The sequence below is a fragment of the Thermobia domestica genome, chromosome 12 (assembly GCF_964235325.1).
Source record: "Thermobia domestica chromosome 12, izTheDome1.hap1.1, whole genome shotgun sequence".
Taxonomy (NCBI): Eukaryota; Metazoa; Arthropoda; class Insecta; order Zygentoma; family Lepismatidae; genus Thermobia; species Thermobia domestica.
In genome coordinates, this window is record NC_137465.1 from 172,447,060 (window position 1) to 172,474,855 (window position 27,796).

The 27,796-nt window shown below is 33.3% G+C and overlaps 1 protein-coding gene across 1 annotated transcript in view; it reads left to right on the forward strand.

Moving 5' to 3' along the window:
- LOC145666836 (uncharacterized) overlaps positions 1 to 27,013 on the forward strand; it is a 241,826-nt gene extending 214,813 nt beyond the window's left edge. The window contains exon 2 of the mRNA XM_081734412.1: positions 22,605 to 27,013. Within this exon, the coding sequence (XP_081590538.1) occupies positions 22,605 to 22,969 (365 nt within the window). The 3' untranslated portion in view covers positions 22,970 to 27,013. The remainder of the gene's footprint in view (positions 1 to 22,604) is intronic.
- The last annotated feature ends 783 nt before the right edge of the window (positions 27,014 to 27,796 follow it).

Genomic DNA, 27,796 nt, shown 5'->3' on the forward strand with positions numbered 1-27,796 from the left:
ACCCTCGACACACCCACGCGTTGAACCAATAAGGATTCAGCTGTTGCTAAGCGAGAGAGCCTTAGCGAAAGGGAGTGGAATTCTATCAGTCGACAGCAGCGCTCGGAACGGAAGACTAGGTGTTAACTCAGTGTGGCATATCTAGCTATAACAGAGAAGTGGGATGGAAGATTTGAGATTGGCTAAGATGAGTTATCCATAATTATTGACTACTTATTTTCGTAACATATATTTATCTTAACAACCAACTGAAAGGTTTAGGGAAACAAACAACTGGGAAGCCTTGGTCATTCCCTAGCTTGGTCCAAAGAATTGGAAAGCTTGGTAAACGTTGGATTCGATTCCCAGTGGGAGATTTCAGACATTTGAATGCGTTATAGTTGTTCGGATTTTACGTTAAACTGTATGTCTACAACCTATACATAGTTTCATTACTGCAAAGAAACGTTACATCTCAATAAACAAAAAAGTTAAACAATATTGCCGAAGTAGAGCTACTCCAATGTTCTAAATCATCTTCAGAAAAGTACCGCGCGCATTAAAAGTTTGGGAGTCCCATGGAATGCTATAAAAGATTGAGTGCTCATCTTTATTCTGTCCATTCGCATGGTTTAAGTGAATGATGATACAGGGTTTCGTATAAACACGTTAACATTGTACATTGTTACAAACAAACTGAATTACTATTGACTAATAAAACGTCCAAACTTAATGTATATTTCGTTATGTGCCATTTTCTTTTTAAGATAAATGGGAATATGAATATTTCTACAAGTTTTATAATCACAGTAATATATACAACTATACTACTAGTAGGTATAGGGATACGGTAAGTTTTTAAGAGAAACAGCGAGAGATAAAGAAGATGAAACATAGACTAATGTTACTTGTTCACAGCCGTAAATAATGCTGAAACGCCTGGTTGAGTGCTTGTATTTCATTGTTGTAGATGTGATAATGCGACATTGTAACGTAACAGCAGATTTACAAAGCCTTCCATTTAAAAAAAAAGAAGAGATTGGATGCGAGTATTTGTAATGAAAAGCCGACATGTTTATTTCCAGCTATAATGGCGGATGGAGTTAGAGGAATGACGTGTGTAACATTTCAACACAAATTTACACACACACATACACATCCACAAATTTACGTACACAGATACATACACATTAAGAGAAACAAGCCATTACTCTATTGCGCATGCGAAAATCTGCTACAAATAAGGTTGAAAGCTTTGCGTTGAAAGGGTGGGATAAGGGGTGGAGGGCAGGAAAGGGTGATTCGTCCCTCAAAACAATTAGTTTCTCTCCCTCTCGTTTTTAGACCTTCTCTAATTAATGCTGTTCTGTAATTAAACAGGGGGAGGGGGCGGGAGGTATGTATGCAGAGAGCTGTAAAACTTGTGTCTGTAGGAGCCTGATGAACTTCAGCTCAATTTGTCTTCACTATTTGCAGCTGTATTACGCTGGAAAAAACAACACATAACCCTTAGCCAGGAGTTGACGTGTATTTACAACAAATGTTCCTTTTTGAACAAAAAAAAAAAAAAAAAAAAGACAATGAAGGATGAAGATAGCTGTCAACAATATATTTCATGAGTAGTAATCTGAGAGAAAACTAGAAAAAGAAAGAAAAAAAAGGTATACTCATTATTATCAAATTGCAAACATTCTTAAAATCTATTTTCTTTTTACAAATATGTATATAACGTTTCCTGTTTCAGAACTAAATAATGCGATGACGTACTGTAATTGACAAAACTAAATAGAGTAATTCACATGTAATCTATTCACCTACATATAAACCATTTTTTTTTTTCGATGTCTGTACAACGAAGTTAATGGGTTTATTGCATTGAGATAATCTCAATGGCTTATTGTCAGAAATAATAATACAAGCGAACACCAATTATCGGGACTAATTGAGATCAGACCTGAACCGGATAATAGAGAAAAAACACAACAAAAAATGATTAAGGTACGTTATACTGTAGCAAAGTACTAAAATTATCACTGTAGTAAATACTATGTTGTAATGCATAGTAATTTTATAAACAATACAGAATACAGTGGCAAAGAAAAATCCAATATAAGTATAACGTAGTTAATCAATTGTGAAATTCAACATTTACTGTGGAACCATCTTAGACACTTTTTACAATGTTATTAAAAATTATTGTAGGTATAGTTTTTTCAACCACACGAAAGTCGACGAAGATGAGTTTGAGATTTTTGTCGTTCGTTGTAAGTCATACACAGCTATAATCTTCTATAATTATATATATTTGCTGCGTCCCTTTCATCAAAAGCATAGAAGTATTTATTGTGTATAGTGGCGAATTTAGAAACTAAAAATTGGGGGGAGAACGGCCAGAACCCTGACTATGATAGGTAAACCATTAGTAAATTTACACTCAAAAAACTATTGGCCTAGGACCTGGGCTAGATCTGACACTGATTGTAAAAAGTGACTAATGTTAATAATCTATTGTTGTATATTTTGTCCTAACGTTGACAAATATACTACTTTACACAATGGAAAGGAAGAAGGAAAATTACGCATTGTAAAAAGGCATACCATCTTGATAATCAAAAATCTCTGGTTACCAACATTATGTATTTAATATTTAGTGCCATGTTCCTCTTTTGTTGCAAGTTAAAACTTCCATAATTATATGGATTGCTCATAAATAAGACATCACTACTTCATTCACTTATGACAAGGACCAGACATTCTCTCAACCTAAGTTACAGCAGCATCTTATTTCTTTTTTGTTTTTTATTCTTTTTTTTCCTTGGTGTGAGGAGGAGGGCGCTCGGGATTATACGGTTTCTGATTCAGCATACAATCAGGAGCAAAAATTGTGGAATAGATAGATATAGTGGGAGAATATTTAGAGAGAAAAACAAGAAGGAAATTTTAGAAAAGAAAGAAAAAAGAGACATTGGAGCAATTTAATGAAGACTTGCTCAGTGGCATGGAAAACCCCTTGCAGGCTCTTCTTTTATAAAGTATAGAGAGAAAGGAGAGTAGGATAGTCTCCGTGCAGTGTTGCCATGCAAACAATTCTTTTTGTATGATTCCCTCTCTCTCTTTATTTTTATTTTTATTTTTATTTTTATTTATTTATTTATTTATTTTGCTAGGTGAATGGCGATTTTAGAGTCTGGGCTCACTGGGGCTCGTGAAAACTCGGGATCACTATTTTGAATGGGAGCTGTGCTCACAAATTTTAACGAAGCTCACATTACCTTAGGCTCGTACTTGATTGAGCCCGGGCTTCCTATTTCTCAATGGGACTCACGCTCATTAACCTCATTGGGGCTAGCGCTCACCACTAAGTTCAAGGGCTCACTGTCTAGTTTCCCTCATGATGCTCGGTGGGTGGCGAAAATTAAGAACCTGTCGAGAATCGAACCTGGGGACCACGCGAACGTGAGTCTAACGCTTTAACGATTAGACTACGCTGTCACCGGACTGCATCATCACTAATGAATTTTCTCTTGTCTCTTTTTATTTCTTCATATTCTTTTAATTCCACAATATGTGAAATATCTCGCTTAGGCTAATGCTGTAAGTACGATAGTTAACTAAACTAAACTAAACTCCTAACACAACAGGCCGTAGGAGCCAAGGCCATGAAACAGGCTTATGTTAGGGTGTTAGGGTGATGTATGATCAGACATCGACTTCCCTTGCCGTTAAGGCTGGATTTCTAGGCCTAAGTTAGTTACTTCTTTTTCTCAAGTAGCTCCTCAGTTGTCCTCACGATACTGGGTGGAAGCCGCAATGCCAGCATCGCCTGGTGAGTATGAACAGTCACCCATTTTTTCTTGGACCAGAACTGGCACTGCTTGACTTCGTTGATTTTTTTAAAAAAATATTCCAGTGCGGCTATAGCATAAATACGATGGTTAATCACTACTATTATTGAACGTTCTTGCAATATTAATTGTCTGATACTTGATTGATTGATTTGTATTTACATTCTTTATTAATAATGAGGCTTCACTGAACGACGATCCAGTTTAAAATACGTTTGGTGATCTCCCGCCGAGAATCGAACAAAGGCATTTCTCATGATATTCTCGATAATAGTTTAACTGTGATGAGTACTTATTTTCTGTTTTCTTTGTCATGAACCGGAACCTAATGATGTGATTTTACTGTTTTCAATGTCCTTTGTGTTTTCAAAATAAATTTGCATGACACCACATTTTACAATGATTTCTTGTAATTGTACTAAAATTCTTTCAGTGCTGAAGTTGTAACTGCAATAGAAGAAATTCTAGTTTATTTCGAGAAACTAACTCGAACTAGTTTGAAAGCATTCTTTTAAGAAAACAACGTTTTTGGCAACCCTGCTACGGAAAGTAAAAACCAGTCGAAATCCTTGTGCGGAACGTAGACGGATGCGCTTTGATTGAAGCTGTGGATGGGATATTCGCCGCCTTGTTATTAGAACTAATTGCTGGTTCATTAACGTTTGGAAATACATGGAGGAGAGCTCTCTGGCTTCTATCCTATTTATGCCTGACTTGTGGCACTAACTAGATACTCGGACCACAACACTTTAAAAAGATACACTACGAGAAAAAAAAGCCCGGCACGCAACAAAGACAGTGGACAAACAACAGTTCCAGTGTATTTTTATTTTAATTTATTTTTCAGAAAATGATCACAGTAATTCTCCACTTGCAGAATTTGTATGTGGCGTGCTTGTAAAGATCCTCTCTTATATATTTGTTGCCGTTCCGCGCTATACGTGCGAGTCATCATTTCTTTGTAGTAATCGGGAGTACGGATATCGATATCTAGATCTGCATAATATCCGGTATCTGTTTATCATAATTAATTCTGTTATTAATTATGATCTACTGTCTGGATAGTTTAGCTAACTCTAGCTAAATCGAGAAATTAGTCGAATAATATTATTCAAGAAGTAGACAAATTAATCAAACAATATTGTAGGAGTAAGGAATATTACAGCAATAGAAGGAAAACTAGCCGAACAATATTATTCAAATAACTAATATTCTAATAGGAGGAAAAGTCGACCAATATTATTCGAGTAATGAATATTGTAATATAATAGGAGAAAAAGTCGACCAATATTATTCGAGTGATGAATATTGTAATATAATAGGAGAAAAAGTCGACCAATAATATTCGAGTAATGAATATTCTGATAATAGGAGGAAAAGTCGACCAATAATATTCGAGTAATGAATATTCTAATAATAGGAGGAAAAGTCGACCAATATTATCCGAGGAACGAATATTACACCATTAGGAAGGATATTAGTCGAACAATATTATTCGAGTAATGAATATTCCTATAATAGAAAGAAAATTAGTCATTCATTATTGTTCAAGTAACAAAAATCCAAAAATAGGAGAAAAATTAATCAAAAACTGTTATTCGAGAACGAATATTACAACAATAGAAGGCAAATAGGTCGAACAATATAATTCTAATAATAAGTAACGAATATTGTAATCATAAGAGGAAAATTAATAGAACAAATATTATTCAAATCAAAAATATTTATTTGCATGATACCTGATTAGTCGTTAATGATATCTGTATTTCTGTTATTAAAAAAAAAAAAAAAAAAAAAAAAAAAACAGAATCCTATGTTTATATGTTCAAATTCAATTGAGATATGGTCGGTCTTCTGGGTTCATCAATTTTAGCGTTTTATAAGTTTAGCTCGGATTTTGGTTTTTATAAATGCATTTATCCTTTTCTATTACGTTACGTGGCGTGTGAAAATGCTACTAAAGTTATTGGGTCTCCTGAATTTTAGTTTCGTTTTTAATATTATTTCCATAACGAAATGATATTAAATTATATGCTCCTGTTAATAAATTTATTCCAAGTTATATCTCGTGAATTTAAAAGCTACCATTTATCATGGAAGATTAGTGTTTTTTTTTCTGTAATGGTACTTTTGAAGAAACATTCAAAGCAGTAGAAAATGAGGTGTTACCAAGCTAAAATTAATCCTTTTGAACTCATCCTAACAGGTAAGAACAAGACGAGCGGGAAGAATCAACGGAAAAAAGATAAATTACTTAATTAAGAGAGTCATCTGTCGGAAAATATATGTACTACAGGAACGAATCTGACCTAAATGTGCCTGAAAGAAGAATTACATCCGAATTACGGGCCAAGAGACAGGTTTGAAAACTCTCTGAAGAAATGTTGGTAGCCTTTCCTTCTAATAATTCTTCGGTACAACTTGATGTAACCGAAGTTACAAGCGCACTTAATACAAACTATTAGGGGAGGAAAGAAGTTTCTTCTTGTGTATAAAGAATGTTCGTGGGTGGTCATTAGCCGTGCTTTTCATTCAGATGCATGTAACGGAAATCTCTTCGTCATTATGATGAAGTAACGTAACAGGGAGAAAATAAGGACGTGTGCGAAACAAAACATTTTTTTTTTAAAATTTACAAATTTGTTTGCGTTTCGCTAAGGTAATGTTGTCTCTGAGTGTTCTGTTTAAAGACGGCTTTTTAACCTAGTTACTTTAACGTATTCAGTAGGACAGCCCATTTACATAGCAGAGCAGGTGCAGGGTGACCAGTTCTTAATTCCGTTGGTTCGAAAGAGTATGCACACAAGTAAAAAAATGGTAGTTTAGCTAGAACGAAGCAGTAGAGTAAGGATTAGAATTAGAAGTAGAAGAACTGAATAATTTTGCTTTCGTCACTCATATATTCACTTACACCAAAATCAAACCAATTGGCATAACAGCCCATTTCTGAGTCTAAGCCTTCTCCAGCGCCATCTTTTAGCGACCAGCTGAAGTACGTCTAGCCAGCAGCGAGCACGTGGTCAGTGCGCTGCGATGCCCTGTCCCTAACAGGAGCTTTCTAAACCTAGTGGCCGTCATGTCTTGTTTTCACGTGATTCCCCAGTTTGCCTCACGATGCTGGGTGGAGCTGAAAATTGGGAAGCACCAGCCGGGAATCGAACCCGGGACTCCGTGGACATGAGTCCAACGCCTTAACTACTAGAGTACGGTGTTTCCCCTCCAGGCCGGTAGACAACCCAAAAATGTAGGGGGCGGCTGAAGTTAGGGGGGGGGAGGGCCGATCCAACGTTAGTATAGTTTATCACCATAATATAGTTCATTTGCAAGTCTATCCAGGGTGGCCCCCTGGATACGGGCCTGTTCCCCTATATATATACAGGGCCGGATCCAGGATTGTCTGAGGGGAGGTGCACCAATAACCACCAAAATAACCAATCTTACTGAAACTCTTCAAAGTGACACGTGACAATATTCTTTGCTCTTGAAAACACATGCATAAAACGGAGGAAAGTAGTTTAAAGAGGGTCGCAAGTGGAATACAGGACAAAAATGTCTTTCTCTTATTCTGCCTTCTGTTTTCTTCGCTACTTGACAAATGTTATACATTATTTTGCTTGGTGAATCCTTTTCTTTCAACCTTCAGAAAATCAACTTAAACTATTGCTTTTGCAAACTTCTGCCTTTTTTTTAAGTCCCAAACGGAAACATGGTGGGAGAAAGTTTCGGAATGTGTTGCTATTTTCACTGCTAGCTTCTCATTTTAGATAGTGTACATTTACAACGAAGGAGGGGTGCACGTGCACCTTAGCACCCCCCTAAATCCGGCCCTGTATATATATATCCTTTTTTCTTTAATAATATGCTTCATTATCTAAAGGAAAAAATGCAACACATACACCTGTAAAGGTCACAACGAAGCAAAGTGGTTCAGTACCAGTGGCTTATGCAAGGGGGTTTCGGAATTTTAACCCTCCATTTTGGGAAAGATTATGGGAAAATAAACATCACGCTCGCCCTGAAAGAATATAAGATTGAATGCCTGAACCTCCCCCTTGGTGAAATTCTGCGTATGCCATTGTTCAGTACTGCCTACTAACTAGTGGTGTGTGATATGGAGCGATATAATATTAATCGTGGGTTTAAATTTCCTTCTAGGGCATGGATGCTTTTAACTGTGCACGTAATCAACCAAGAAGAGTACATTTTCCGTGAAATTTAGTGGAAGTATATATTTTCGAAAAGTAGCAGAATGCTTGCCTCCGATGCAATGAATCTCTGGTTCGATTTCATTCTACGAGAAGTTGCTATGAAAAATATTATGACTATGAACTTTATCGGAGTTCTCCCGTTTTCAATCCACAAACTCTGCTGATTATTCAGGTTCCTGTTTTTATTCGTCCCTTTTAGTGCACAAGAGTTAATCAGAAATATTACGACCTCTTATATATATTACGAGGAAATATCAGAAATATTAAGACCTCTTTAGCTTCGTTAACAGAAATATATGTTCAATTGGTTAAATGAGGCAGGTGGTGAAGTTAGGGAGGTTTTAGTGTACAACATTTTATGTATGAATTTTCGGTGTTCCCGATATCGGGATAAATTGGATATTTAACTCATCAATATCAACTGACACTTCAAACTATAAAAATATATATTTAACAACATTTTGCCGATTGCCGATTGCCGATTTATTATCAAAATCAAAACGCAATCAATATCAAGTCATTCTACCTAGAGAATAATGTAGAAAATTCTGATGAAAAATTTTAGGTGCCAATCGACTTGTCAGGCTCTTCTTAGTTCCACAAAGTGAATTTTGGAATAGTAATTAATTGAAACTTGCATTTTCCTTTGTATATCTTCTAGTGAAATAAGTTATTTTTAACAGTAATAAGTTAAAAGCACTATTACAAGTAAGGAAATAATCTGGTAAGCGCTTTCGTTGATGCTTCATCAGAGAGGATACATAAAAAAAAAAAGAGTAGTAATTGAAGAACGTCATGTCCGGCGCTGAATTAAAAAATACGCTGCCATAATTTAGATGTTCAAGAAACTACGTTACTGTAATTTAAAAAAATATTCAAAATTACGCTACTGTAATTTATTAAAAATATACAGTAGGCTACTATAGTTTAAATAGAAAGCACGCTACTATAATTTAAATATTCAAAACACTTTGCCGTAATTTAAATATCCAAAAAGTACACTACCATAATTTAAATATGGTACCAAACTTGCCATTCTTCAACTATTTCTTCTTTCTTGGTGTATTCTTTCTTTCTAATGCGTCTCTTTCCTATCTGATGAAGTATCAATGAAAGACCTTATAATAAAATTTTCTTGAGTTAACTAATGTTTAAACCTGAACGAAATTAAGGAATCTAGTAACGAGAGGGTCTTTAGATTGCTATTTGGAAGCTAAAACTATAAGTTTCTTTCTAGAAAATATGTAATTCATTTTAAGGTTTTGAAGTGTCTCTCACTAAGAATGTAAAATTGAAATGTAAAAATAATGAGTCACAGAGGTAAGCGGAAAGAAATATTTGGTTTGAAGCGTATAGACAAAATAAGGTGTATATTTACTTATCTTTAGAGAGAAACTACAGGATTTTTATCTACAACTTGGAATGTATAAATTTAGACGATGTTGCTGGTATTTCGAAGCGTCGAATGTTGGAATTATCTGGCAAGTGCAATATTGATCAAGTACAGTGGCGTATGCAGAAGTTCGTCAATCTAGGATTCAAATTCCCATGTTCGTATAATTTCTTATGTGTGTGCATATCTTTATATGACAAATGCTTATTTTTTGTATATCTTGCTCAAAAGAGGGTTAAAACCCCAAAACTATATACAGTGAAACCTCTGAATAACGGACACCAATGGGACGGGGATTTTTGTCCGTTACTGAGAGGTGTCCGTTACAGAGAGGTTACAAAAATTTAATTTTCTCAACGGTAATTGTATGCAGTAATATACAGTAAATACATTATGTATGAACATAAATACGTAAAATTCAATATGAAAATACTCTTTTAGTACGTATTTGAATTACTGGGACGGATGAAGGGGAAATTCATTTCTGTTAAATAATATTATTGTTGGGGAATGTGTTAATATGTTCGTATACTGCAAATGATAATGCGTGTATGGTAATTTTCTTAAGGACATGTCATCACCCTGTAAAAAATCCATTAATTCACTTACCGCCTATATTAAAAGTAAAAATAGCTTTAAAAAGTATGCAATATTATTATTAAATACTGAAAATGTGGAGAAGAAACTCACCAAATTTCTTGGGGAAAAGTCTGCAGTAGTTGTCTGCCGTGTACATACTACGGATACTAGTTTCTGTTCAAAATTTGCTTGCAACTGTTGGATCAATTGGAGAACTTCTATTTCACCGCGATTAATGGCAAATTTCTTTAATTTTTCAACTGTTTGACACACCAATTTGTACGAAAGAAAAATTTTGCTTTTCCAAAAAAGTAAGAGAGAAAATATTGCTCGTTGAAAAATGTTATCGCAAAATAAACAATGTTTCTTTTGTTATCTATGAAATTGTCGGGAAAGATGCAAGGCTCAGAGGAAAAAGCACTAAATTTGTTAGGGAAGGGAAGATCCGCATAGAATTCTTGACCATCCGACTAATCCAGCAAGAGTGTTAGTGCTTATTGAAGATTTTCTAGAAAGCAGTTTATTGCGGGCAGAAAAAAAGAAGCATTTCAAGTTCAGCTTGAAGTTGTTCATTTTGTTGATAGATACACTCGTGGGGAAAAAGACTTTTCTGTCTATTGTCAAATATCGCAGAACCAAGAATAATTCCTGTCCGTTATGAAGAGGTTATTGAAACGTTTGGGGGTAAAAAAGGACTGTCCGCGTCCGTATCTGAGAGTATCCGTAAAAGGGAGGGTTTTGTTCCGTAAGAGAACGTATATTTTTGCCGGGACAAGAAAATCTGTCCGTATTATAGAGGTGTCCGTTAAGAGAGGTTTCACTGTATATAACAAGTTGTCATCGAAAAGTTGGCTACGAAATATGAAACTAGAGATCCTAGCATACCCAAAATATAAGTCGTTAACGGAATTTAATAGCAAACATTAAAAGAAAAAGGGGAGTGAGAAAGGAAGAAGTAACCTGCAAGCTGCTATTTCTCAACGATCAATTACTTGCCGTACGAGATAATGTCTGTAGACGGACGATATTTTTTGTCTCTGTGTACGTATCTTTCAATTGTGTTTGAGCAAAAATTGTCTGAAATAATTGTCGTTGTGGTAAGGGTATAGTGCCAAAACTTACCTGAAATCAAAATAAATAATTTATCTTGTCAATAAATCAATACCTTTAGGATTATCATAAAGAAAAAATCTAATGTTTTGTGTGATCAATTTTGGGAAACTAAAGTACCCTCGAAAAGAATCTAATCTTGCGACGCCACTGTGCACACTACTTTAGTAGATCCTTCGCCTAAATACAATCACAATCTTTCATTTATTTTCTTCATGATAGACATAATGGTCTACAACCGATTTGCTTTGGGTTGGCAACATTCTTTGAAGCCGATCCGTTTTAATTTTTGACCTTTGTGAGCGTTGTGTTTTGCAAAGAAGAAGAGGCAAAGCGCCTGGAGCAGAAAAAAAATGTAACTCTTGGGGGGTCTTCAACGGTGTTGTGGTGAGGAGCGGACACAACACAACACACAAAAAAGGGTATTTTTCTTCCCTCTCACTTTCTGCTAGTATCCTATTATGTTATACTCGCCAATAAGCTGGTGTGAAAAATAACTGGAGACCATGTCTTTATTAACTACCACTTCACCTGAGCAAGAAGATAAATGGCAGGTAGCCAACTGTCTGCTTCATGAGCTAGATGGAAAACGAAGTTAAATTTTAATCCCCAAATCGGTGAACTAGTGCTTGCTGTGTTAAAAATATTCGAACTTCCGTTTCAGTCGAAAAGTTGTTTAAATAATTGCACGTATAATTATTTATTGTCTAAATAATTGATCATTATTTGAATAATGGTTTGAATAATTAATCGTTATCAAACTAATTGTTAGAATCATAATTTTTCGACTGATTTTAACTATTCTAATGATTGTTTGAAAGACCATTCATCATTCAAATAATTGTTCAAGTGATTAATTATTATCTAAATGCTTCTTTAAATGATTATTTATTATCCAAGTAATTCATTAATTATTCGAACAAACATATCTAAATGTTTGTTCGAATGATTCCTTACTAGCCTAATGATTCTTCAAATGATTATTCATTATCCAAATACTTGTTCGAATCATTATTAATCATTCAAATATATGTTCAAATGTTTTTATTACTCTAATGATTATTCGAATAATTCAAAATAATTGTTCAAATGATTATACATCATTCAAATAATTGTTCGAATGATTGTTCGTTATCCAAATAATTGTTCGAGTGATTATTATTCTAATGCTTCCTTAACTGATTATTTATTATTCAAATAATTATTTGAATGATTATTTATTATCCAAAAGTTTGTTCGAATGATTACTCACTAGCCTAATAATTCTTTAAATGATTATTCATGATCCAAATAATTGTTTAAATGATTATTAATCATATAAATATATATTCGAATGATTTTTTATTATCCGAATGATTGTTAGAATAATGATTCATTATCAAAATAATTATTCAAATGATCGTTAGTTATCCAAAAAATTATTCGAATGACTATTCATCATTCAAATAGTTATTTGAATGATTATTCATCATTCAAATAATTGTTCGAGTGATTAATTATTATTCAAATAATTGTTCGAATCATTAATAATCATTCAAATATATGTTCGAATGATTTTTTTATTATCTTAATAATTGTTCGAATAATTATTCGTTATCTAAATAGTTGTTCAAATGATTATACATCATTCAAATAATTGTTTGAATGATCGTTCGTTATCCAAATAATTGATCGAACGATTATTCACCATTTAAATAGTTGTTCGCATGGTTATTGATTATCCAAATAATTACTCAAATGATTATTCATTATCCTAATGATTATGCGAACAATTGTTTATTAGAATTTTAATAACAATATTGAGATCTGAAAAACCAAACTAAAGGAGTAAGTGATTTACTGATTACTTTTAATTTTTATAAATTACTCTACACTGGTTTTAGTGTTTGCCATCATAGATCTTTCATGAACTGTCAGTAATGTATTAATTATCTAACTAACTCTATGGCCTATGGAACTCGGAGGTTCAATACCGAGTTCTCGATAGCTCTTCACTGACTTCTATTCTTAAGCAACTGGATCTAATTTTTACTTGGTGTTCCTATTTCTGCGAGATCCATCTTAATATTGTCCTCCCATCTGCGCCAAGGTCTTCCTAATGGTTGCTTTTCGAGTGGACTTCCAGTTTGAAAGCGTTCCTACTTCCTTCCATTCTGGCTACATGACTTGCCTACCTGAGCCTTCTAGATTTGATGGCCCTAATAAAGTTTGGTAAACGGTGTAAATTTTGTAGTTCCTCGTTTTAATCACTGGACAATAGCTTTTCTTTTAGATCATTCCTATGTAATATCAAATCTTTTCTAGTGATTTCCTCTTGTGTAAGGAGAAAAATGACTTATTTATTTGATTAATGAATGAACCATGATATTAAACTGAAATAATTAATTCTAAATAAATTCAAAAAATTAAACACTATTAATTTATAGTATTTCTCTCCTTCAGTGGAAATAATTTTATGTAAATTTAAATATTTAAGACTAACTGCTATAATGATATTTTTCAATTAATTAAAAGAATTCTAAATAAATTATTTTCTGATTTTGGCATCGTTGCAAATAATTTTAAACATAATTCACCAAAGAATTGCTTTCCCAAGCACTATATATTCAATAGGTGTAAGAATTCTGAATAAACTAAGACTGTTTTAGTATTTAGTTTCACAATTCTTAAAAAGCGTTTAAAAAAAAAAAGAATTCAAAAATAATTAGCTCAATCATTATTATAGTATTTTTGCAATTACAAATATAGGAATTATGTTGAGATTATTTTTAAAATGTTAATAATCTAATTAAAGTTTTACATTCAAAATCATCACTTCTTGAGTTTGAATTCTCACTGTTTGAGAGGGGGTTAAATCTTTACTAAATAAATAAATAAATAAATAAAATAAAATAAACATAAGAGTAGAAAATAATTTTTGCTGTATCATGAAAAATCAAGTTATTCTACTCCTTATTCCTTTGGTAGGGTATTTATTTGTTACTACTCATGTGCCATCATGATGTGACAGTCTTTATTTTGCTCTCTCAAATTTAAAATTGGCAAAAGTAATTTATGATCTTTCTTTCTTTCTTGGTTAGTGCAATAAACCCAAATATTTATTTAACTCTAATATTCTGTCTGTGGAAATATGGGGGAAGAAGTTCAAGAATTTTGAGTACTTAGTTACAAATAAGATACCTTTGTAGTAAGATCATATCTTTTGTATTAAATAGTATACAGTGGCATTTTTTGAGGGAAGTCACATAGGTAATATATATAATTTTTCACTACAGTCTAAAGGAAGAAACTTTAGCTAATGGTGTAATTCTTGCGTACGTAAATTAGTTAAGTTTGAGAAAAATAGGTAAGTTTTCTTTCCTTACTTTATAGAGATAAAATTATTAAATGTTACTAAAATGACTTCCCTTAGGATCCGCCACTGCTTCAATCACTCACAACATATCAATCATAACATAGAAATGAATTGAGATTGGTAATCTTGAACTTCGATTGTTTGGTTGAGTATGTTACTGGTTTGTACACTTATTAAAATCTCCAACGTAAGAATGAATGGACAACGCAGATTGGAAACACTGCTTTAATTGGTAGTCTTTTTTTTTTTTTAACTCCGCTCAGTAACATTGAAGCATCAACTTTTGTTATGAAATCCTTGTAAAAAGAAAGTGAACTATGCGAGGTCCTTCTTTTGTTTTTCGATGTTTTTCCTTTTGTTCATCCCATTACTTCCCATATCTATTCTCCCAAAAGACGAAAACAGAACCAAAAGAAAGAAAAAAAAAGAAACTAGTTGCTAGAAACACAAAAGACCCAAGATGGATGGATGGATGAAGAAACAGAAACCAAACCAAGCAAAGGAGATTCAGCGGCGGATCAAGGGGGAGAGGGTTTTCTTCTTCTTGTATCGTGATTCTTCACTTTGCCGCCAAAGCCTCTGATCTCCCTGGCAGGTGTGACTAATGCCCGTTGGCGGCTTCTCTTTGCCATTGAGTCCATGCCGAAATAACCAATGTTTTCGGGGATGCTAGTTTCATCAGCGACACTCTTGAGAAGGGAGAATCATCATCATCATCATTTCAAGATAGAGAATAGACTGGACGTAATACCCTTTCCCCTTACCATAAGATTTTGCAAAAATATTTTTTTTAGCTATCCTTTCACGTTGCCAGATCTACAGATTTTGTAGAGAGGTATAATTAGTAAATTAAAACAATGTGAAATTATCTTCTGTGGCTGCTTTCCACAAGCCAATGTTTAAACTTAATTAAATTGAACTAAGACCGCCAACGTCCTATTCGCACTGGGTTACCGCTTCTCGTGAGATCAGCAAAATCAAGCAGTACCGGTACTGAGTCTAATAACAGAATAGATGGGTGATCGTTCGTACTCAACAGATAGGGTTGACAGTGTGGCATGCATCCAGCTTCGTGAGGACAGTTGGGGAGCTAGTTGAAAGAAAGGAGTAGGGAACTTCTGTCTAGTAAGCCACCATTAATGGAGAGAGAATTGGATGAACTGACTAAACACCACATGAGATTACAAACCGATTGGTAGGCCCTTACTCCCTGTAGGCTATTGGGCCAAGAGTTCAGTTTGTTTTGGTTTGTTTGTTTTGCAACTGAACTAAGACAACATAATTAACTAATAACATCATAAATCCAAGAATAACTCACATAGAATAGATTTCTTAGATGTTAGCTAGCCATTATTAATATGTTCACAGCTAGTGATTGATTCTTTAACCTTCCATGAAGCCTAATTGTTTAGTTACAAATCCTCAATGAAGATATCTTTGATATCACAACAAATCGTTTGTCCACTAATTTCTCTTAAACACTTTTTTCTCTTTCTTTTATTCATCCTAACAGGAATGGAGAAAGAGACCTTACGAATTAAATTTCTCCAATCTTCCGTGTGGATTATTGTTCGGTATGGACTAAAAATATTGACATAGAAATATGAACGTGTGGGTAGAATAGAACTATCGCTTGGAAATCCTACGAGCCACACCAACGTTGTATACATGGAGAAGTACTGAGGATCAAGGGCGCCGGTTTCTCTGTAAATTGGGGGGGGGGGGCATTCAGATGCAGAAAGCATATATGAGAATTTGAAAACAAATGGCATTCCAATTATGCCAAATATTGTAAATTTACGAATACAGTAAGGGGGCCCACATGAGCTTTGGGGGAGGGGGCCTCGGCCCTCCGGGATCGGCGCCCTTGCTGAGGATGATATACAATACTCCCATTTTTGGTATATAGTGTAGGTTATTATTATTTAGTTTTGTTGTATGCCGTAATTTCATTTTGTGAGCAATCTGAAAGATATCTGGTATAAGACAGGGGCTTAATAAGTTAGAAATTGGCTTGGTAGAATATTCCCTAACACAGAGCTTTTGTTTCTGCGGCAATGAACCTTCGGATTTCTTCAATAATAGACTAATTCAAAGGTCGCTCGAAAAACAAACGCCCTACTGCTCTGTTGTCCATGACGAAAACTATGGTTAAACATGTAAATAAAAAAAACGAAATCAACGTTTTTATTATTATTATTTCTAAAAATGTAATATTCGTGTTTTAAACTGGCAACACTGTAAGCGGGCTGTTAGAAGAGCAAGCGCACTCTAGGATGAAAAAAGGGGTCACAGGGTACCTATTGTCTCCGAACAGTGGGTCGAATTGCTGGTCAATTGGTGGTCCCGAAAGCAGTTGTTATCCGAAGGGCTTTTCGCCTTTGTGCTTGGAGAGAACGTGCGAACATGTTATGGGAAAGGAATCACCTGAATGTGTTGAGAATGTCCAGCAGTAGGAAGAAAATGAAAGGAAAAAAAGTGAATAGCTAGTTGAGACGTTTTTAACACCTTCGGAGCTCGTTTCTCCCGCCTTCTTCTTTGTAGCTCTGAAACCTTATACATGTTATTTTATTTTATTTTTTTCTGAAGCAGTCAACAAGGATACGTCACAGTGTATGTGAAACACTAAAGACGGCGTTGAATCAATCTTTCGTCAAAGGTATTTTGGAATAATTTATCCACATACTTTGTTGGAGTGCAATATAAAAAATTTATTCACTCTCTTCAGCTTAAAAAAGCAAGGTTAATGTTGTTGTTCTTATATGTTCAAGTTTAGCGTCTCTTTTCAACACCAAAACTGTGTGAGACATGAATGTACTACAGTTTGAGATGAAATACGAATCACAATGATCTTTCACCAGGAAACGAACCCAGGATCCCGCGCAACAAATGCGCGGAGGCTAGCTAGCTACTTTCCCCTCGTAAATTCGATCCAACTGGAACAATGTTCCCCTTCGTCATCTTTTTATATTTTCTACTGTATCCATTACGTACGACAACGTCACGAACACAGAAACTGCAAGGATAGTTGAAAATCTGACCATGCTCTACCCGTCTAACCATCGTTAGCCTACTGCCTTAGACTGCTCGACTATTCGTACGTATATCACGCACTTGTCCAGTGGGAAGTGTTAGAAAAATGGAGGATGGTATTGTATTTGTTACATGGTTGTAGGTGAATCAAGAACTAGAAAAACTTCAGATTAAGAAGAATTCAAAACAGTCTGCACGTGGTTCGAATTTCACATTAAAACATAGGCTCTCGACGTGTCATATAGCTTGGCTTCGAAAAATGATCCTAAACTCAAAGCAGAATTCATATCCAAACGTTCACTGTCAACAGGAATCAGGTTTTGGAGGGGAAAATATCGTTTCTACACTTGAACTGGATGTGTATATTTTGGTCCCTTTTCCGCCAAAGTAATTGGTTAGTCTATCACGTAGTTCTGTGTTAATTGAATTGGGTTCTAATTGTTATTATCACATAGGTGAAACAGGTCGGTAGCTAGAACACTTAAGACAGACGGGACGAGACCAGTCTTTTTTCTTTTTAAGAGTCTTCATCCCGGCGAAATTAAAATATCGCTAATTTTACAGTAATTATGTGATATCTTCAAATAGATAAAAGATAATTGAAATGTGGAACAAGAGCGCCCTAGACAATATTATTTTGCGTGAGGTACCGTTATCACAAGTCACCTAGTGGCTTGAAATCGAAAGCAGATAAGTGAGTCGTGATAACGGTTCTTATGTAAAATAATATTGTCTAGGGCGCTCTTGTTCCACATTTCGATTATCTTTTATCTATTTGAAGATATCACATAATTACTGTAAAATTAGCGGTATTTTAATTTCTCCTGGATAAAGACTTTTAAGGGAGGGGCTGATATTACGTTTATATATAGATATAAAAATAACTGAAAGTTTCAAGTTGGGCAGAAAGTGGTCGTAAGGACTGGATTTGGTCTTCCTGGCTGAGATAAAATTGTATTGACATTCAACTGGAGCATGAGGTAGTTTCCAATGCTCAGTCCTCATGATATTCATTGATCATTGAATGAACGATATATTTACATGCGACATCAAATACTATGATTTCTAGTACTTGCTTTGACGTGGTCAAATTCTGTGTGTTCTAGCATTTGTTGTGATTGTTAGGTAAGGTGATATACTACTTGTTATAATCATTTGTCATCACGTGTGACATAATTTGACTATAAGGTGTGCAAGTGTTAAGAGAAATTATCTTTAAAAAGTTTCAGTAGGAGTATTTCTTAGCAACCCTGACAACTTAATTGAAAATGTAGCAGGGAAGAGCATTCCTGGCAACACTGTTAAATCTTAACCTATTCTTCTTGTGTGACAATAATGAAAAAAGACCTATCTATTCACGAAACATGTTCTCAGCCTTTGTTGTGTCCCCACGTTTGACACTCGATACATGCGTAAATGGCGGGCTAACACACTTTTAACATCACTTCGGCAGTTCTCTCGCTGTCGACCAACCCGCCAAGTTTTTCCAATACAGCAAAAGGGTAGTCAAATCCTGTTTATACACGCTGAATAGAGATTGAACGATAAATTCTTCTTGTCGTTCCGAAAGGAGAAGGAAAAGAAACTAATCATTCTGAAATAAAATGGGAAGGGGTAATCAGTGTTTCAAACTACAGCAAAGTATATTCAACAGAGAATATGTTTTAAAATATGATTTCGTATTGTATTATACAATTTTGTGTACTTTTTTCTTTTGTATTTGTCTGTGGGTACAATTTTGTAATCAATTTTGTACATTATTTTCTTTAGAACTTACACGAATGTCTATTTATTTGACAACATACCATATTATTAACTCGTCAATTCCGAGTTAGGGTTAATTATAACACATTAGTTACTTGAAAATTATTATTATTATTATTATTATTGAGAACTGAATACGAATTGTAAAATTTGAAATGTGTTTACGAATGTCCGTTTTGCAGGAAATGGCTCTTATTTCTAACGCAAGATCTTCCTAATAGCTTAGCTTCAATATTTCCTCGTACGGGTGACACACCAAACTATTTATCTTTTGATTCTGAAGGACGTTTCTTACTACTGTAGCTTCCAAACGGAGACTTAAAAATACAGGTATTGTTTTGCGGTTCTGTTCCTCTTTATTAGGCCTATACGGTACCTCTACGCGGAAAGCAGTGGCTATTGAATGCAGTGTTTCTTTCAGACCTGTATTTGGGGCGGGCACTGCCCCTCCGGAGCTCTGAGCGTGCTCCCCCAGAGCAGACCAAAATAATACGTTTATAATATAATAATACACGGAATAGTATCAGCAGTACCCCCGGAATATTAAGTGTGCCCTCCCCCTGGAACATTATTTCTGAAAGAAACACTGACTGAATGACAAAGGTTTGCAGGGCCGGAAATGAACAAGTCCCCTTGGGCATGCCTGGAGCTCCCGGAATTGGGTTGGACTCTTCTGGGCTGTGGTCGAACCGTGGGATTCGGTAGCCTATGTGAGTTTATCCCAGGAATCTGGGCAACGGCAAGCATTGGCCGGAGGTGTGTTTGCCCTACAACACTCAACACCATGCCTGCAGAGCGTGGGAAACCTTGACTCAGACCGACTCTACCACTAGGTAAGTTGTAGGTATTCAGGACTTCGGTCTGGCCGCGCAAGGAGCATTTACCACTCCCTTGGAGGATAAGAGTTACATCGTAATTGGGAATTAAGGTTGAGGGACACACCTTGACCTATAATGACAAAAAGTATAAACTGATAAAATGATTACACGAACACAATGAAGGTTATTTATCAACGTTTAATAATACGAAGTCATTACACAATATATATCAATGATAAATTTGGTTTAAATATTGTATTATATACTCTTTGTGAACCTCTCGTGACACAGAACAATTGTGGTAAGTTCTAAATGAATTGTAGGAAAAGCCAGTCCATAAGTTTTGTACACGTGTGTACAAAACGAGACGAGAAAATCTTACTTCCCGTCTCGTTTCGTGGGCAGTACTACACGTAAACAATAACTGTTAATTAATATAGCTTCAGTACATATGTAGATACTTGTGTACATCAATTAACATTCCTCCATTAAAAGCTACTATGACTTCTTGACAGTATCAGAACTCAGATCCTTGATAGAGTTGTGTGTGTGACTTCGGATAAATATAATATTTTTGCAACAACAGGAACTTTTAAAAATATGTGTTTAGCAACACTAGTCTGCCCAGTCTTCTAGGCTTAACGTGTCAGCTGGACCACTGCAATCCTTTTTGTCACGCTCAAGATTAACATATAATACCTTGCAATTTTAAAATGGCATTACCGGTTATAGCTACTTTTCGCTTTCGTTTTTTTGTTAAGGAAGAACTGGCAAAACATAAGGAGTTATTTCCGTATAAAATTGTTAGTTATAATCCTTTCGTATGTAACGCTACACCCAAATATAGTGACTTAATACTGACCAAAGGGTGATATATCGTTGCAAGGAGAGATTACATTTAACCCTATCTCTTCACTGTTCCTGTAGGCGATTTCAAACTTTAGGCATCATTGGTTCTGACAGATTTAACAACAGAATGTAGAAAGTTTGTTCGCTTTAATAACTACAAAAAACCGAAACTGACAATAACTGTTATATTCCTTGGCGAAACTTAGGATAACATTTGGTTTAAATTTGAGAGGTACTGTAATGAACTTTCACATAATATAATACCCTTCTTTTAGTGGATTTTTTTTACTATCTTCAATTATTCTTCACTTACAGGATGAGTCACAAGTCAAGTTACATATGTAGAGATTTACAATATATGTTCAAAGCGAACAAATTCAAACTTTAATATACATTTGTAAGCGACAACGTTTCCGGTTTTCCAGAACCTTTTGGAGAATGTCCAGCATAATAATCATATTTACACATTACAAAATGCATTCATTCATTTTCTGGATATTCTGAATCTTAGTTGCGTAGACTGTTGCATTTAAATGACCCCCCAAAGATAAAAATCCATTGGTTTCATGTCTGGAGATCGTGATGACCACTCAATGGAAAAACAGCGATCGACGGATGCGTTGAGGAAACTGGACATCCAATAATTAACAGACAATTAACTTGTAATGAGGAGGGACATCATATTGTTGAAACATTGCAAGGAAACTGTCAGTTTTCACTTAACATCCCCGGAAATGTGTCTTCTTCAAGAAGGTGTTTGTAACCCTCACCATTAAGAGTATCTTCGATGAAAAACAGTCGATTACTCTTTATGTCCAAAATCTCATATTACACAATGCTTTCATCTTCTCGCTGCATTTTAGAAAGATGAGTCCAATGCGAATGTGTATCACTTCTGTATATATGCATTAAAATAATGTAAAACGTTTCAGCAAATATTTGAATATAACATATTGAAATAACGAATAGGGTCTATATAAATATTTACAAGCATTCGATCCTGAGATTTTTCGAATTTTGACGTTAACTAGAACAAATGCTGTTCTAACGTCATTGCTGATTAGGCTGGTTTCCATGAATCTTTTTTAGTAATAAATCTCAATTTTAAAAAAGTGTTAATTAATTCCTTATGGAATGAAGGCTTGATTACTACCTTCCTTCATTCTATTTATTATCTTTAAAGTCTTACTTTAGTGATTTAACTGCTAATGGTGTTACTGCTGATCGTAATTGCTGTTATGCAATCCTTAAGTACTGTTTATATGAAACTTGTTTTGGAAAATACGTAAGTGCCTATAAATAAAGTGAAAACTTAGTTTGAGTTGTGGATTGGAAAGATTATACTCCACACTCTGCTCAAGAACATTGTTGCATTTAGAGTTCCGTCTATGAACGAAACTATTACTTATTTTTACAGATTTTTCTCATTGTTGAGTATTTATTTAACTGTTATGTCATACGATTTGGCCCCAACAGTGACCCAATAATACGTGTAACCATCGTTGTAATTTGACTAACTTTTTTTTCACGCTTTTCAATCACTTCAGAATGTGAAATATATTTACATTTATTCGTTTTCTGTCTTGTTTGGATATATTAGATTTAGTAATGTTTTATAAATAAGTAAAAAAAAATATCTTAATAATTTTTTCTTGTTTCTTTCCTTTACAGACGGTCAATCTAATCATCTGAACCTGTTCAACAACCGACAACAACCGAAGAAGAAGCGGAAATCGCGAACGGCATTTACGAATCACCAAATATTTGAGTTGGAGAAGCGATTTTTGTATCAGAAGTACTTGTCGCCGGCGGACAGGGACGAAATTGCACAGCAGCTTGGACTGACCAATGCGCAGGTGATTACGTGGTTTCAGAATCGACGCGCTAAACTTAAAAGAGACATGGAGGAACTTAAGAAAGATGTGGAATCTGCTAAGATTCTTACGGCACATAAATCGTTTCTTGAAAATGTGCAAGATTTAGGAATGCTAAAAAAGAAAGTGGATGATAGCAAAAACTCTGCCTCAGAGAAATGAAGATAAAGTTTTTCTTTCTTGTTATTATTTTTTTAAGACATAATTTGTACACTATAATAACATCAATTTATTTATTAATTTATACATGACTTTGGTGGTGAAGTTCAGGTTCAGAAAATCAAATTCAACATTGTTATCGCGTAAATTACAAATATTCCTGGATATTGTTAAGGTATTTGATAATCTTTGGTTGTTAAATAAAACTTCCAACCCAGAATGAGATAAACAGAACTTTAACGAGCAAAAGATATTCCTTACTTTGCTTGTTAGCTCTTTATTGCCAAACCTATTTAATAAAAATTATTATTTATTAACCACGTTGGATATCTGATCTATTAATTTATTTATATGGGGAATTATTTGTCTGTTTTCCTTTCAAAATAATTAGAATTTTACACGTTTGATTTGACTATTTCAATAATTTTCGTCTTCAAATATATTCCAACGCCTCTTACTACGTGAAAATTTAATTATGTTATACATAATTATAATAATCAGTAATCAATTTCCATATTAATAATATTACATTAATATATCAATACAATAGAAGTTCGATTAGAAGAAGTGAGGAACATTAATGCATCATTAGAATTTTAATTAATTTCAAAGGAAGTAGAATAATAATTCCGTATGTAAATTAGAAGGCTATGAGACAAATATGTCAGAAATTAAACACTTCTTAAATAATTCTCTAGTTTTTTATATATTATTATTATTACTGAAGGACTGGATATACTGGGCGATTCTGAAATGTTGAGAGATCATTCTTAAGAACTAATAAGAATAAAGCAATTCTATTTAGCATTGATAAAAACTTTAAGAAAAATTCGTTTTTAAGAATAAGTATAGAAAATTGGGTATCGACGATAATTTCAAGCAGTGATAACTTCAAAATTAACAGATTTTATAAGATGTTTTAAAAAGTAAAATTACATAGTATAATTAGCAAATTTGGTGTCCTTCAATCAATGTAAAATTACAATGAAGTGTAACAGAAAATGCAGGTACTGTACTGTACTATTGATAACTTTTTTATTTACCATTTATTAAATGTCATTTATTCAAATTTTAAATTCTACAGTTTCCCCGTGATTGTTTGTAATTTAATAATGAAGTGTTGTCATTTAATTTGTCGGTGTTTAATAGTAATTGTACCTAATGTACTAATAATATACTGGACGATTAAAAACACTAGGAAAGAACATGATATTTCCTCTTAAGAACACTTAAATTCATGATTATTGGAATATTTTGTTTCCATTTGTCGTATCTTTGAAGCTTTGTATAAAAAATGTGTTTTGGACATTTATACAAATGAATAAATAACATATGAAGTGATAGAAACACATATTTACATTGAAATGATTCGAGATAAGCGTCCGTATTAAGGATTCTGTCAATTTTATAGCAGATATTGAAAGTCTTAGTGAAACAATATAATTAATTAATGCATCTTTGGCCTATCTTAACCTTCATTATTGTCTTCATTTGCTTTTCATTTAAATTCATTTTGAAATTATAGGAATACAAAATAAATTTTGAAAAAAACAGTTGAGATTAACATATATATTTATTCCTAATTTGAGCCAACATATCACGTTAACTGAAAAGATAAATGGCAGAGTGAACCATCTGTAATTTTACTAAAAATGAAAAATATTGTTTTACTTATCAAAAAGATTGTTTTAATTTTGATAGATGTAACAGTAAAATAGCTACGTTGCCATCTATTGAAAACATGTTTCACCTTTTCTGGTTATAAAAATAATACAAAGTATTTACGTAGAATTCTCTGTGTCTCGTTCTCGTTTTGACTACAACGTGTCCTTTGAATATTTTTAACTCTCCTAGGTGGTCTATCGGCTGGTGCGTATGTCTTTGGTGGTAGTAATTCCGATCTCAATTCCCGATAGAAGACCACAAAAGAATTAATTTCACAATTTTTCATTTTCATTAGTCATCTGTCTTCAGCCTAAAGAGCATAATCATGGGACGTTAAACTAAAAAGTATCTTTTAACTTCTGAATACTTTTTTTGTAGAACTTATTATTTGTATTCCACGTACTTGTACTGTAACCACACACAATAGCGGTTATAAGGGAAGTCATATTGCGTATAAGTTATTTCTACAAGCTAAGGAAAGAAACTGTATACAGTTTCAGAAAGCTAATTAATACATCTATTAGTAAATTTGTAATGAGAAAATTTAAGTTTCTACCGGTAGTTTCTCCTCAATAGCCGCCACTGACCAGAACTCTCGTGAAAATAGTAACAATAAAAAAAATCATTGTTACTATTTTCGACTCAGAATAAATGAATTCCTAGACAATTGGAAAAACCCTCTCAAAACATAGAAGCAAAATATAGTGTTATTTGAACTGGATGGAGATGGTCCAATCTAGCTCTTAGCTTTATAGTTTTAAAATTAGAAAAATGTTAAAATCCGAGTTCTTTGCATAATTCCAGAAGAAATTTGCGATAGAATTCACTTATGGAAAATCGTTGCAGTCAAAAGTTCCATGTGATTGCTGTGTGTGGCTTTCCGTTTACGAGTATTGAAAGTAATTAGTGCATTTTATTTAGCTTACATTATTTAGGTTTTACATATTTAAAAAAAAAAACAAAAAAAACGCTATTATCGAGCCATAGTACTGCATTCACAATGTGATTAACACTTTTATGCAATTGTACAGAAAATGTGAGTAATTAAGAAATTAAACATCTCCCATCTCAATTTTGCAAATATTATGAGGCGGCAAAAAAAAAAAAAAAAAAAAATCGTAACAAAATCTACTCAAAACATTAAAAGGGTTAACTATTATCAGTGTTTTTTGTATTAATTACATTTTTCTAATTACACGAAGAGGGTTTTTTTTTTTTTTTTTTTTTTTTTGTATTCTGTTTACCTTGATGTACAATGACTACAGCCTGTTCGCTTAGACAAAACAATTTTAGAATGTATTTGTTTTTCATGCTTTCCACTGTTTTGATGTTTCCAAATTGTGGTATTTGTTACAACAGCAGTACAAAGTTTTTCAACCAAAAATGTTTTATTGAATGAAGATGTATTTTGGAATTAACTCGTAAATTGAAACATATTCTCATAAGGAAACAAAAATTGTAGTATCTTTATTTTTTCTTTTTGCACTTGCTGTAATAAGTTCATGTGTTTCTGAACATGTTCAATTATAACATAATGGATATTATGTTCACAGATTTTGAATAAATTTTCTTAAAATTAAGGATGGCTACATTAAACCTATGATAACAATGTAAAACAGTAACCTATTGAACATTCAAATGTCCCTAGAAATAAAATGGTTGATTTTCCTTACATTAATAACTATAGTTACGAAGTATTCATAAACAGAAACATAACTGTGAATCTTACGTAACTCAAAATGTATTGTTTAAAAAATAATAATAATAATTTTGGCCATTCACTATTATTTGAAATTTCTGTATTATTATTATTCATATGAGAAGAGAAAGAGATGTGAATTCTATTTCGACCTTTATGATCTTAATCTGAATCAAAATTCTAAATTTTCCGACGTATGATATTCAAAATAGCGTCAATTAAAGAGAAGTTAGGATTTTTTTTTAAAAAAAAAGACCGTACATTTCTATTTAACATGTTCTTTATCGAAAATATACTTACTTTTATTTTTGCCTCCAAACACAGACGAGATTAGTTCTTCAATAGCTTTCTATACACTAAATATTGTTCAGAAGTTAATGTAATTTTTAAGAAAATGAAATCGTAGCAATTCTCAAATGTAGGAATCAATCTAAACTTTGATTTTAAAAAAATGTATGTACTAGTGCTAAAATTTTCTATTATGTTAAATATGTACTTTCTCAAAATGGCAAAGAGCTGATTGATAACCAGGAATATTTGTTAATTACGTAATAGAATTTTAAAATTAGAAAACAAAAAACAGCTTTTCTATGATTGAATTACTGCTTTCTTGTTTTTTTTTAAATTACAGTTATCCAAATAAAACACTTCATTGAAAAAATGTGGGACTGTATGAAACAGTTTTTCTAAATAGAATATATTTGTATCTTATAGGTATATAGCATTTACGTAATGAAATTGTGTTTCAAAATATACCATATATAAGACAACGAAATTTTAAAAGAATTCTTCCATATTTTTTTGGAAGAACGTAAGCAGAATGGAAAGAAAGAATTGAAAATTATATCAAAAGTAATATGACATTAAGAAAAAAAACTAGTGCAATTTTATTTGTAAAAATAAGTAAATACATTTTATGTAAATGTATTTAATAGATGTTATTTACAAATTTAAGAAAAAAACGCAAAAATAATGAAATACTATAAACAACGACATATATTAATTTATTACTTCTGTATGTATGTTGTATGAAAGAAAATAAAATGACTATTGATGGTGTATTATAATTAAACATTATATACATACATGAAACAGTTGATGCTTTGTAAAAGAAATAGAAAAACATGACGTCAAATCATTTTAAGTCTTTCCAATTGTAGAACGATAAGGAAAATGTTTTTTTTAAGTAAAAAATAAATCAACTGATCAAAAGAAGAAAAAAAGCCAAGGATAATATCTAAAAAAAAGAGAACATTCCTTATATAAAGTGCATGTGTTCCATATTTGTCTATCCCAGTACCTTTAAAGGTAAAAAAAGGAAGAAAAATATATATATGTATGTAGTGTACTATTTTCTGTGAACAGTACCTAAGTAAATAAAGAGACATTTTGGAAAGTAAAAACAGAAGAAAACACAAACACATAAGCTAAATTGATTTCACCATTATAAACGAATTTTATTGTTA